This window comes from Lagenorhynchus albirostris, chromosome 13 (genome assembly GCF_949774975.1).
Source record: "Lagenorhynchus albirostris chromosome 13, mLagAlb1.1, whole genome shotgun sequence".
Lineage (NCBI taxonomy): Eukaryota > Metazoa > Chordata > Mammalia > Artiodactyla > Delphinidae > Lagenorhynchus > Lagenorhynchus albirostris.
The window spans coordinates 82897717-82911914 of record NC_083107.1 but is presented as its reverse complement, the minus strand read 5'-3'; the positions used below and the strand labels follow the sequence as shown (position 1 = coordinate 82911914).

The 14198-nt window shown below is 48.4% G+C and overlaps 1 protein-coding gene across 6 annotated transcripts in view; it reads left to right on the top strand.

Annotated features, from left to right (window-relative positions):
• Nucleotides 1-14198, top strand: part of ASAP2 (ArfGAP with SH3 domain, ankyrin repeat and PH domain 2) — a 157106-nt gene that overhangs the window by 44290 nt on the left and 98618 nt on the right. For all 6 annotated transcript variants that reach the window (XM_060169311.1, XM_060169312.1, XM_060169315.1 and 3 more), the window contains exon 2: nt 9168-9240. In XM_060169311.1, the coding sequence (XP_060025294.1) occupies nt 9168-9240 (73 nt within the window). The remainder of the gene's footprint in view (nt 1-9167; nt 9241-14198) is intronic.

The following is a 14198-nucleotide window of genomic DNA, read 5'->3' as shown; positions in this document are numbered from 1 at the left end:
TCAAGAGCCCTTCCTTGGGGAGAAACACTCACATCCCCAGATGCTGAAAATAGACAGCCTTTAATGACCCTCAGGAGCCACGTCAGCCAGCTGAGAGCTGCTCTTGCCTTTGGCTGCCCGTCCCACCCTCCCCCGCTGCCCCTCAGTGACAGGGACCTGCCCTGCACGCCCCCTCCCCAACCCCTCCCCGCCCCCATGTCCAGCCTCATCCTGCCGCCTTGCCTGGCCCTGTGGCCTGCTCTTCCTGCCGGGCTGCTCGCTCCTCTGGAATGTCACCCTGTCTCGCTTCCCTGACCTGGCCAGTCCCCCATTTCTGTCCATGCCACGGCCTCAACTCCACACCTTCTCCCCTGCTTCCCAGCGGCTCCTCCTCTCTGGTCCCCGCTTTGCTCCCCGCTGGGCGCAGTTTGTGGATGCCCGGCCTTCCGACGCCGTGGAAGCAGTCTTCTGTGCGTGTGTTTAGCGGAGGATTCGTTTCTTTGAATGAACTCTTCTGATGCCCGGCGTGTGAAGCGGCCCTGCCATGCTCCAGGCGCCGATGCCGAGCTTCCCCAGACCATCTTCTCAGCTCTCGCACCCCTGAAGCATTCTGCGCAGCCTGGGTTAAACGGAGCAGGAGTGTGGGGCCCGGTTCTGCAGGGCACGGGAGCGGTGGGCACCTGGTGTAGACCACTCTAGGCTCCCTGGTGCCGGGAGCCCCATGTACAACGCCAGGGCTCGGGGCAGGCTTGATGCTTTCGCACCTCTGGGCACCTCCAGCTTCGCTCCCAGCATGTGTGTCTAGTGTACGTCCAAGCTCTGTCCATCTCTTCCCACAGATGGCCACCCTTTGAGTCTAGGGTGGGGCACCGTGGGGAAGAAGCCCACTCAGACCAAGGCTGTGGATGCAGGGTCCTGGGGGGCTGGGTATCCGCAGTGCGGTCTGGGGGTTGGCGTGGGCTCCCGGTAGGTGCGCCCCCTGGCCCCTGTTGTTCTCACCGTATGTGGACAGGGTGCGGCCGCAGGAGAGCTGGAGCAGGGCGCTCCAGGGTAGCCGCCAGGTCCAGCGGCAGCCGTGGGTCTGTGCCAGTCAGTGACCAGCCGCACCGCTGCCTGCTGTGCTGCGCTGTGCCAACTGCCGGGGCGGTGGGAGGGGAAGGGTCCTCAGGTCGACGCGGATGCTCTCCAACTGCTGGGCAGTGCCCACCCGTGTGGTGTAATCTTCACAGTCGCCATATCGAGTAGATGTTATCGCCCCATTCTAGGGATGTGGAAGCTGAGGCCCAGGGATGGAGTCATTCGTGTGTGGAGATGCAGGAATTAAAGCCCAGCTCTGTGTGCTCAGCCATGCTCTCTACTCCAGCAGTGCTCTCACAATAAGCCGGGCTCACGAGGATGAAGTGGGGAGCAGGGTGCGTGGTCTGGGGCAAGAAGATGCCTGGGTGGTTCCCATGCGCGCCTGGCCTCCCCAGTTTATCTTTCTCTTCCCCCATTCCTGCACTACTTGAATTGCAGAAAAATAAAAGGTTAGTTCCTAGACGTGCAGCCTTGGGGATCGGCGGGGGGTGTGAATGGAGGACAGGCACCGAGACTCTGGGGGTAAAGCAGGAGGGGCACCGCGGGATCCAGGTAGCACGTTGGCCTTATTTGCATTTTCACCTCCTTCTTTCAGAAACCTCCCTCTGCTGTGTTTAGAGGGTGGCTCTGTGTGTGGCAGGCAGCTTTGGGGCCTCAACAAGCCTGCTGGTTCCTTCTTTCCTCTGGTCTCCCTTCCTCATTCTGGGTTTCCCTCCTCCCTGCTTTCCACTCCATCGCAGGGCAGGGCTCCAGGTCTTTGGGATGGGAAGCAGGAACCAAGAAGTGGAAGATAACAGACGGCAGGCTAGCCATGTCTTATCTAATCTTCCTCTCGAAGAGCTCAGGAGTAGATTGTGTGCAGATGGTGACAAATCCGACACCCGCCTTCATGCACTACCACGCCCTCGGCCCCTGGGAAGATTCTGAAGCCCCAGGCTGGTTACACAGGTAGTCTGGGCAGTTGTGCCTGTGCACCTGGATGAGCTTAGTGGAAAGGGGCTTAAAGGAAGCACAGGGAGTCGGGTGTAAGGGGGATGATTTTCCCGAACGTTAGGGAAGGCAGCTGCAGAAGCCCACTGAGCTCCCTGGCGCCCCTCTGGCCTCTGGAAGCCAGGCTGTTAGCAAACGGGGTGGGGGCACAGTTCGGGAAGCTTGCCCCCTTAGTTTGCGGGAGCTCTCCTAGCCTTTCTTTAGTTCAAAGCCAAATAAATGACCTTGGGCAAGTCACTTAAACTCTGAGTCAGTTTCTTCTACTTTAAATTAGGGGAAGTGATGATTTCACAGGGTGTTGTAAATGTTGCCCAAGATAATGGATGTTAAAGTGCTTTGTGGAATTTAAATTGGTGTATGATCCTTGGGACTGCAGATGCCTTTTTAGACTCCCATCTCCTGCTGTCTTCGGAACTAAAAGGTGTTTCTCTCAAATGCTGATGACCTTATCTGAGTAACACTGTGGCTGTTCATTCCCTGGATACACCTGTAGAGCTTCAGGCGTCGTCCAACTTCACAGTGCGGCCTTTTGTGAGCAGAGGGTGGGCAGAGCTTGCTGTGGCCCCTGCAGGTGTGAGAGCGGCCAGCCCGCCTAGAGGCCTTGCTTTGTGAGTGGGGTTCCTGATGCCTGGGGGTCTGTGCGGGGCGGGGACAGACTGATACCAGGTGCCCACCATCCCCTTGCACTTCAGACCTGGGATTCCACACTCCTCTCCCTAAATGTTAAAGCTGATATGGCCCAGAGCACCCTGTGCTACCACTAGTCATGTGGCCCTGCCTTTGTCGTGATACCCATTTAGAGAGTCAGAAACGCACCAGGAAAAGTTTTGGAGAATTTAAAGTGATGGAAGGAAACGGATGCATGTGGAAGTGAAAGGCTGGCAAGAGCTACAAAAGTGTTTTTTTCTGAGTTATTTCCGCTTGTTATCATAACCATTATCAGACCTGAAAATATTTATCCTATTGATTGGGACAGTACTGGGGTGACGGTGTTTCCGAGCAGCTACCTTACTTGGTCATAAGTGTGGTATAGTTTTAGACCCTCTGAGAACCGGAAGACACTGACAACGGCTACTGATTATTGAGTGCCTGCAATATGCCAGACCCTGTATATGTTGATGACCTTATCCTAGGAGGCAGATATTATTATTCCCAACTTACAGATGAAGAAACCGAGTCAGGGAGATGAAGTAGTTTTCTGAGACTGTGCTGCTAGTAAGTGGAGCCTGGCTGTCCAATTCTAAAGCCAGTGATTTCTAACTTCTGCACTATTCTCCAACAGGACAGCACTGAGGGGCCAGAACTAAGATCCCATTCTGTTGGGTTCTTTTCTTTCTGGTGTCTTCCTGTAGGTGACATCGTGGACTTAGAGACGTGGGTGTTAGGAGGGGATTAGGAGATGGAATGGAATGATGGGTTTTCCCATTTTCAATGCATGCGTTGCTTAAAGTCTCTGGTCAGTTACGAGATGCACTTTTTGAAAGAATATATAAGACACAAATGTGGCAGCCAGTTGACCTGAGGAAGGCCCCCGTCGAGGGCCCAGTGGGAATGGTGGGGCTGGGTGTGCTAGATGGGGTGAGGGTAGGGACGTTGCCCACAGAGTGGATGTGGTTGGCGGAAGTCTCACTTCGCTCTCCTCGTCTGCGTGTGGGGCTTGGAAAGAAAACGGCCATCTCCAGCCTTCACTCCCCTGTTTACGTTCGCAAAGTGGAGTTCACGTGGCTTGAGCCTCGTTTCCTGGGGAAATCAGCCTGGCTCGTGATGACGTTGTCCTCTGGGACGGGGACAGATGTGGAAGGCTGGCCTCGCTCTCAGCCGAGGGTCGCCTTCCCAGCCTCTTCTGCATCACCAGGCCTGCGGTGCCGCATCTGGCGCAGCGCCCGCACCGCCTCCCTCCCACTTCCTGCCAGGGGTGTGTTAGCACCTTCTGGGATAAGGTCCATTCTGTTTGTGATTAGTCTCCTGAGATCACCCGTTTCCTGCTTGCATCCAAGCTCTCTTGTCAGCCCCAGGGAGCAGAGCACTCTGGGAGGGTCGGGGGACCCAGGCCAGGCCCTCCCCCTGCCCTTCATCTCCCCGGGAACAGGGCACCAGGGCCGGGGAGACTGGGGGTGCCTTTCTTTGCTTCTGGTGGGTTGTAGCTGTTCTGCCAAAATTTGCCTTTCCCTTTTCAGCTCCCCCAGATCTCCCAGTAGCTTTCCCCCCTAGTAAAAATCAGGACGTGAAGCATTTTTATAAAGCTGGCAGTCACTTCATCTGTTTCCTACGTTTCTCTACATTAGTGATCTAGCGGGGGCTGTGCTGGGGGCTGACCTCTCCAGGGAGAGGGTCCGTGGGGTGCCTGTGGGTACTTGGTTCTTCAACTTTACTTACCTCAGGGCTCTCCTTTGTTAACATGGGCATTTGTACATAGTCTGCGTTCTTTCTGCACTCCATGTTTTCACGTAGTGTGACCCAGTGGGCATCGGTGATACTAACAACTGTCTGGACTTGAATCGTAGGAGTGCCCTATAGTTTGTGGTTATTCTCCTAGGTTAGGCATTCGGGGCTCTTTCTCATTTTTTCTCAGCAACATCTACATCCTTAAACATAAACATAATCTACATCCCTAAACATAATCTAATTTTGTCTATTTTTATTTTTAAAAATTAATTTATTTATGGCTGCATTGGGTCTCCGTTGCTGCACGCAGGCTTTCTCTAGTTGTGGCGAGCGGGGCCTACTCTTCGTTGAGGTGCACGGGCTCCTCACTGCGGTGGCTTCTCCTGTTGCGGAGCACGGGCTCTAGGTGCGTGGGCTTCAGTAGTTGTGACTCGCGGGCTTAATTGCTCTGTGGCATGTGGGATCTTCCCGGACCAGGGATGGAACCCTTGTCCCCTGCATTGGCAGGCAGATTCTTAACCACTGCGCCACCAGGGAAGTCCCATAATTTCGTCTGTTTTTTTAAAACAACTTTATGGTATTATAGTGCACGTTTACTTTTGCAACTTGCATCTTTAATATTTTTGTGAAGTTTCATTTGTGTTCTGGGTGGGTAAAGATTGTTCATCTCCATTGCCGTGTAGCGTTCTGTTATGTGAATACACAACAGTTCATCTATTTTCCCGTTGACAGGCATTTGGGTTTGTCCAGTTTTCAGCTACTTGGAAGCGTGTCATGAACATCCTTGTATGTATCTTCCAGTGCAAACATTCACATGCTATGAGCAACTTCAATATTATTAGGTAATACCAGAGTGTGTCGTGTTTGTCCTTAGGCACACGTTTCGCACAGCTGTGATCTAGCTTGGCTATTTATTTGATCTTAATGCTTCATGACACCTGCTGTTCTCTGGGCCTCTGCTTTATTCCCAGGAGGAGGTCGATCCATTATTGCCCTCACTTTAAACCGAGCCTGCAGGCCACATCGCATTTCTGTGCTTCCCAGAAGTGGTCTGGAAATATTTGACACTGTCGTTACCATTCTCTGTTACTTCAAAAGTTAAGTCAAATGTGCGCTGAGGGAAAGCCACCATCTAAATATCTGTATGACTCTTTCTTGGCAAAGCTGTCCTTGGGGCACAGGTCTGGGCATTGTTTTGTTTTGTTATTTGGTTTTATGTCATTTCTTCTCCAGTTGGTCTTTCATGAAAGGAACGAGGGGAGAGGAGATGGGACAGGCATGGGTCATGGCCCAAATGGGGAGGCCTGTGGTCAGCTGTCCTCTTGTCCCCTCCAGGGCAGAATCTCTGGGTTCCAAGAATAAGCCAGGCCCTTCCCACCCTTGCTGGCTCAAATTGTGACCTTAGGGTGCTAAGGACCAAGCCGGCCCTGTGTTGTCGCCTCTAGTCCAGGGCAGGAGCAGCCGGGCCGGCTGACGGTGCAGGAGGAACGTTTGTGTGCATCCTCAGGTCAGGGGTCAGCAGACTTTGTCTGCAAAGGGCCCGATAGTAAATATTTTAGGCTTTGTGGCCCTAAAATATTTAGGATTTTCAGGCCTAGAGGCAAAATTGAGGCAAAATTATGTACATCCTTACATAAGAGAGAAAAGAAATTTCTACAAAATTTTTTTACTGAAAATTAAAATATAATAATGATAGTAATGGAGTATAATTTTTTTGGTAGTGCAGGTCTACTAAGAAGAGTGGAATTTTTTTTTTAATATCTTCATTGGAGTATAATTGCTTTACAATGTTGTGTTAGTTTCTGCTGTAAAACAAAGTGAATCAGCCATATGCATACGTATATCCCCATATCCCCTCCCTCCCCTCTAGGTGGTCGCAAAGCACAGAGCTGATCTCCCTGCGCTATGCAGCTGCTTCCCACTAGCTATCTATTTTACATTTGGTAGTGTATAGATGTCAATGTTACTCTCTCACTTAGTCCCAGCTTACCCTTCCCCCTCCCCGTGTCCTCAAGTCCATTCTGTACGCCTGCATCTTTATTCCTGTCCTGCCCCTAGGTTCTTCAGAACCATTTTCTTCTTTTTTTAGATTCCATATATATGTGTTAGCATACGGTATTTGTTTTTCTCTTTCTGACTTACTTCACTCTATGTGACAGACTCTAGGTCCATAGAAGAATGGAATCCTTTCTGGGGGGATAACATTTCTCTCTCTTTTTTCATTATTTATTTGTTTATTTGAAGTATAGTTGATGTACGAACCTTTCTCTTAATGGGTTGTTCAGAGTTAGTATTCTCCATCACCCCATCATCACATGGATTGGAAATATTCATCTGTACAGATCCTTAGTGCATGGCTGCATGAAAACAGGCCGAGGGACAGAAGTGGCTTGTGGACCCTGGATGCTCAAGAGTCATCTCAGACAGACTGCAGTTTTGGCCCCACGGGCCGGCATCAGGACATAGGTGCCTCCGTGCCAGATGGAGGTCCCTGTAGGGCCCTGGGAACAAAGACTGAGGCAGCCCTCCAAAGGGAGACAGGCGTGTCGCACGGAGGGAAGAGGGAACGGACCCCTAGGTGCTACCAGTGCTTTACGGGGTAGCCCTGGGGGATGGCACACAGAGGGATGCAGGTACAGAGGAGAAGCATGAAGCGGGGTGTGCTTAGAAACAGTACATGGGACGTGGCTGGAGCTCTTGAGAAAGGTAGCCAGACTGAGGAGCTGGCTAATAAATTTTACTACATTTTAATTTTACTCTAAATTTTATTCTAAATATTCCTCTGTGGCCAGTGGCTACCATCCTGGACAGCACGGGTCTGAAAAGGAAAAGTGTGAACGTCCTCCCAGGCAGGCCGTCCTTTCCCACGCTGCACAGGATCCCAGACCAGCCGTGGACTTGGAGGAGAGCTGCTTCCATGAATAAATAAGAGCTGTGGCTATTAATATAGCAGTTTAGGGGATCAAAAGAGATGCTTTTAAAGTGGTTGAAGACAGTTGTTTATTTTCCTCTGAAATATCTGTGACACATCCCTACAGTCTTGTTTATGTGATGAATTTACTCCCTGAAATTTGCTTTGTAAACTAAAGGTCAGCTGTGGTCTGGGTCCTCAGAATTAATGAGGTTTTTGGCCAGACTTAGGCTTTTGCGCAGTTCCTACTTAGGGCCGTATTGTCTGTTAGATTTTTGCTTGTTTATAGTTTTTACACACAAATTCTGGTTGCAGTTGCAGCTTTTTTCCTTCTCCTAAGCTTTCTGGTTACAGTTGCGGCTGTTTTCCTTCTCCTAAGTTTAGGTAGATTTTGCAGAGGGCAGGGTGTGGTGAGTGCATGACCTGGTCGGAAGTCTCAGCCTGATTGGTAGAAACTTTTGGTTCCTTGAGACTCTCGAGTTTTATTATTTTTGTTCTAAAATTCCCATGCTGTTTTTATATATAATTGACAGAGACTTTTTCCAGCATTCAGTCTTAATCATTTTAACTTCTCCTGACCAAGTTCAACCTTAATTATCTGTAAATACATACTGTAATGAGGGGTGTGTTTTTGAGTGGCGAGGTAATTGCTTTTCCCTCTTGTAATTTTAATTAAAAATCACCTCTACCGCCCACCTCACCTGTACTTCTAAGCTCCTCATAATAGACTAGAAAACCAACAGTTACTGTTCATCTTCTCTTTCCTGAGTTCAGGAAACAGTGCGTGCCTTTAATGACAAGGGTACAGTTTCCATCTGGTGGCATTTTTACAAGGCTTCCTGCAATGAATGATCAGGGAGGGGTGTGCCCCACAGTGTAACATGGGAGGGAATTTGTCAGAGTTCAGCTGTGTGATAAAGGGCATTTCCTCTGCCGTCGGCCTTCCACACTGAGGCATCTGACTACCCCCAGTTCCCATTTCTCTCAGCGCAACTGAGCCAGACCCCTGTGGACAGAAGATTACTCTGTCATCTGTGGGAGGGCCGGCAGCTGGAGTACTAAAACCTGGTTGAGAGTGGCAGAGTCGATCTCGAAGGCCACTCCCTGACTTTTCCAGCATGTCTGCTGCCCTGCGTCGAGCTTCCGTCTGTGGGTCCCGGCCGGGCCCTCACCTTTGGGTAGCCTTTCCCTGAATCCACTTCCTGCCTGCCCCGTTGTTCTCACTGCGGCCTGCATGACCTTTCCCCCCTGCTAAGAGTAAGAAGCTTTCAGTGGCTGCCCCTTGTTTCTGGGCTCAGCAGGGACAACCGTTGTCTGGGTTGGGGTCCTGCCGGGCTTGCTAGTCTCATGGTCATTTCCTGAGCTGTGTTTTGAGTCCTGTTGTCTGCCAGGCTCTCTGCTGGGTGCTGAGGATACAGTGGCGAACAGGTGTGTGCCTTTAGGGGAGAACATTAGGAAGTGTGTCTGTTTGATTATGCGGGGGACGGGCCCCGGCAGGCTAGCACACCCCCAGGGCTCGCTGGTTCACAGGGAGACCTGAGGGTTGGTGGAAGCAGAGGTGGTCCAGGTTAACTCGCTTCACCGCAGAAGGCTGGTGTCCAGCAGGCAGTGAGGGCAGAGGCGGCTCGGGAGCTTCAGGTGGATGAGGCACGTGACAAGGTGGTGGCTTTTAGGGACCACCTGCTCCATCTTCATTCCCACCACTGAGCACCGGTCCCACGGAGGCAACCCCAGAGGGGCCTCCACATGGCGCTCCTGTGGCTGCTCTCTGAAGCTGTGATCTAAGATTAAACACGTTTTAATGAATACATTCTCTGTATTTTAGGCTTTGGACGTGGACCGGATGGTTCTTTACAAAATGAAGAAATCCGTGAAAGCAATAAACATCTCTGGGCTGGGTGAGTATGCATCCTTTCCTGGGGGTTTCTTTGTGGAAAATTTTGTGTTTGCAGTCCTGGTATCATAATGTTAATCAACCATTAATGAATAATCAGCCATTAATGAATAATCAGCCTGGGCATACAAATTAGAGAGGTGAGCTGGGATGTGTAAGTTTTAAAAGCATGGGTGCTTCCAGTTCTCTGAAGTGTAGCTGAGTCTCGCGTGATGGCCCTGCGTGGACCAGCTTTGCCAGGCTGGCTAGGAGCGGTGGACTCACTCCTGCCTCTGTTATTTGGTTTGTGCTGTTAATTATGCCAGATGCCCTTTCCATTTCTCTCTTATCCAATTCTTGCCTTTCTTGTCTGGGAGGAAAATTAATAAGTATAAAAACATGATCAACTACTCAAAGTAATATTTGATCTAGACTTATGTAAATAGGTTAAAAACAAAAAACACTGCAACTTCTGACCCAAAGATGATGGGCTGCACGTGTGTGGCAGGTCTGCTCCCTGCACATAAGCGTTACTAATGATAGAAGATACTTTTTTTTTTTTTTTGCGGTACACGGGCCTCTCACCACCGTGGCCTCTCCCGTTGCGGAGCACAGGCTCCAGACGCGCAGGCTCAGCGGCCATGGCTCACGGGCCCAGCCGCTCCGCGGCATGTGGGATCTTCCCGGACCGGGGCACGAGCCCGCGTCCCCTGCATCGGCAGGCGGACTCTCAACCACTGCGCCACCAGGGAAGCCCTATTTGCATATTTTATATATAGCAATTACATTGATGTTAATATGATTAGACAGATATTAATTTGTTTATAACAAGTACCAAATGAATGTGAAATAAGTTTGGGAAGGCAAAGAAGAGCAGGAACTTAATTTGTTCTTGACTGAGCTAGTTCCCGACTAAGTGTGAAAGCTTTCTGGACCTGGAGTTTGTGGTGCTGGCTGTCATACCCTGGAAGAAGTTACTTAGCGTAACTAAAGTAGCATAACTTAGCATAACTAAAGTAACTTCTAAGAAGTTACTTAGAAGTTACTTTTTTTTTTTAAATGGATTAAAAAAGTCATACTTGTGCAATGGAATACTGTATAGAATGAAAATGAATTAACTATAAGTATATGCAGCCACATAGATGAATGTCACAGATAAAACATTGAGCAAAAGGATACACACTGTGTGTTTGAATAGATACAGATATAGATATAGAAATACATATAGATTTCAAAAATCTCCAAAACTATTCTTTTTTTTTCACACATACACACTGTATTTTATTTTTACAAGAGATAAATAAACTGACACCAAGCATTGTAAATGGATGACCACAGCAGAAGCAACAATGATTGCAATTACCAAACACGAAACACACTCACACTATGTCATAATATTGACATTCAGTCCAGGAATCCTCCACTGTAACAGCTCCTTTACTTTGCAGTGAAAATTGATTTGTATATTTTTTGCCTCTGGGTCCTTGTGGGATTTTTTATTTTTTTAATTCAAACAGAAAGTCACAAAAATTATAATCTTCCTCATCAGTTCACTCAGTCCCATGTAATTAATTTTTTTCATCTTGATCTTTTGTTAGCACTTTAATGAATTCATCAGTTTTCCATTAGAGTTCTGAAAATGCTTATTCAGTTCAGCAGTATAGTCAGTTACCAGAAACCTGTATTTGTCAGAGTCTTTTCCATGAATTCCTTGAAGATGAAACCCTTTTATAGGAACATTTTTGCAAAAGCATCAGAGTACACCCAGAACTGTCTGTAAATGACAAAAGACTTAAAAATGACCACGGTTAAAGATTTGATAAAAGTTCATAATAATGCAATTGACAAGGAAATTTAGTTATATCTGAGATATACATTTTAAAGTAATAACTAGAATTATGACTTATAACATTATACCAGAACATATAAGATTTTTAGAAATTTCATGTAATGTCTGAAACATTTATATTAACGTATTTCCTACTTAGCATCTTTTAGCCATGGTTTCCTTGTCTCAAAAGCAGTCATTTAGGTTAGAATGGGGATCAATTGTTCTCAGCCAGGGTGATTTGTCCCAGTTTGGTTATTAACAGCTGGAGAGAGAGAGAGAGAGAGAGAGAGAGAGAGAGAGAGAGAGAGAGAGAGAGTGAGAGTGTGTATGTGTGTGTGTGTATGTGTGTGTGTGTGTGTATGTATGTGTGTGTGTGTGTATGTGTGTGTGTGCACTATAGGCCAGGGATGCTGCTGAAGGTCTTGTGATGAACAGGACAGCCCCCAACAAAGAATTATCTGGCCCCAAATGTCAGTAATGCCAAGGTTGATAAACCCCCATCTAGATGTTCTTCGAAGTCCTCTACAGTTTTTTTAAATTTTTATTTTATTGAAGTATAGTTGATTTACAATGTTGTGTTAAATTCTGCTGTACAGCAAAGTGATTCAGTTATACATATATATACATTCTTTTTCATATTCTTTTCCATTATGGTTTATCACAGGATATTGAATATAGTCCCCTGTGCTATACAGTAGGACCTTGTTGTTTATCCTCTACAGTTTTTTAAAAACAAGTGACAAAACAGAAACAAAAACCGCCACCATGCTTAGCTTGCCGGTACATAGATATTAACTGATTACCTGACAACCACTGATTTTATGAAAGACGGAAATAGAGTCAGTTTTCAGTGACTAACACCTAACTGGAAGTAAATGTGTAGGGAAATTTTTATTAATTTTTTTTCTATTTAAAAGTAAATATCAAAGACAAGAGTATAAAACTCCCTCCGCTTAATACAGCACTGAGATTTGCTGAAATGGGTGTTGCAGTATCCGAAAAGGCGGTCACCCCCTGGGAAAAGCTCTTTTCCTGGATAAAGTAGGAGGTGGACAAGAAGAATAATGATTGTTTCATGTTTGAACACTTCCTGTGTACCTTGGGCTTTCTGTACCTTATGCTCATCTTTACAGCACATCGTTGTAAAGACTTGTTCTCGGTTCACAAAGGGGGAACCTGAGGGCAGAGGGTTGCCGGTGTTCTCTGGATGCTTCTGGAGCTCAGCTTCCTGCCGGGTAGGGCTGAGGTCAGCGGCCACGCGGCCACCCTGCTGCGAGGCCCCCACTGTGCTGGCATTGACAGGCCGTCCTCAAGACATCAAGAAACCACCAAGAGGGCTTCCCTGGTGGCGCAGTGGTTGAGAATCTGCCCGCCAATGCAGGGGACACGGGTTCGAGCCCTGGTCTGGGAAGATCCCACATGCCACGGAGCAACTAGGCCCGTGAGCCACAACTACTGAGCCTGCATGTCTGGAGCCTGTGCTCCGCAACAAGAGAGGCCACGATAGTGAGAGGCCCGCGCACCACGATGAAGAGTGGCCCCCGCTCGCTGCAACTAGAGAAAGCCCTCGCACAGAAATGAAGACCCAACAGAGCCAAAAATAAATAAATAAATAAAATTTTAAAAAAGAAACAAAAGAAACCGCCAAGAGATGGATGCTCAGTTTTGTTGACAAACAGCAGATTTCAAAAAGGATCTTAAGAGATTTCTTTTTTGTTGTGTTCACTTGGGCTTTTTGAGTTTATAATTTAAGCCTTGTATAAAAGGGATATTTCATATTCTGACCTGACCAGGTTCAAAAGTGATCTTAAAACCCTATGTTGAGAGGTTGTTCTGCTCAGAAATAAGATGCAGTCACGTGTAAACACTGGTTCTGTGACTGCCGCCAGCCTGGAGGAAGGACTTGAGTGGCTCCTGAGGCTGGCCCGGCACCCGGAAGGGGAAGTTTTCAGCAAACAGACATTAGAAGGGGAAGGTGTAAGCACTTTGGTGTCAGGAAGCTGGCTTTTACGAATTTAACACCACTCGTGGCCAATCTGCGTTTCTGACCTATATTGCTGAGCGTGTGCCATAAACCTCATTGCTTTACCTGCCCCAGAGTCATTTTCTAAAACACAACTCAGTGGTGTTGCTTCTCTGCTCACAACTCTGCAGTTTCTTGTCCACATTGATGTTCGTGACGTTCCAGAGCCTGGGAGAGATGGGGGAGGCCTCTGTGGGCTCTGGAATTTTAGGGAAATTGGACTAAAGCACGGGTAACAGGTTTTTCATCCTGCAGGACTAGCCAAAGACTTTAATACGCTAAAGTGAATTGTGAGGGGAAATTGGTCTTAACCTTTTGCAGATTACTTTGCCTGTGAAACTACTACCGCATCCCTTAACCGCTCCCACCGTGAGCCTCGGGTTAGTAAACATGGCAGAAGACCAGATTTGGTCCCAGCTCCTTGCATCACCTGGACCCAGGCTACCTGTGCGGAGTCCCTCCCAACTCTCTGCACCCTTCTTTTTTATTTATTTATTTACTTACTTACTTAACGGCTGTGTTGGGTCTTCGTTTCTGTGCGAGAGCTTTCTCTAGTTGCGGCGAGCGGGGGCCGCTCTTCATGGCGGTGCGCGGGCCTCTCATTATCACGGCCTCTCTTGTTGCGGAGCACAGGCTCCAGACGCGCAGGCTCAGTAATTGTGGCTCACGGGCCCAGTTGCTCCGCGGCATGTGGAATCTTCCCAGACCAGGGCTCGAACCCGTGTCCCCTGCGTCGGCAGGCAGATTCTCAACCCCTGCGCCACCAGGGAAGCCCTCTGCGCCCTTCTTTGATATGACTTGCCTTTTGCCCCAACGTGCCACGTTTCGTGTCCTCTTCTCTCTGTTCATGCTTTTCGGTCTGCTTGAAATGGCATTTTGCTGCTTGATCGGAGGAAACTGAGGCTTCGGAAGTTGAAACGTTTGCTCTGGAATTTTAACGTGGCATTTGGACACCAGCCTGTGTCCTTTCTGAGGTACCACACACAGCAGGCTGACTGTCAGCCTGACCTTGCAGGGGCCCTCTTTTACCCATCTTTATATCATGCCAAGTTTGAGTTATTATAAGGCTGTGAATTCTGAATTTTTTTTTTAAGCCAGAATCCTGATCCTGAAGTCTTTATTTCAGAGC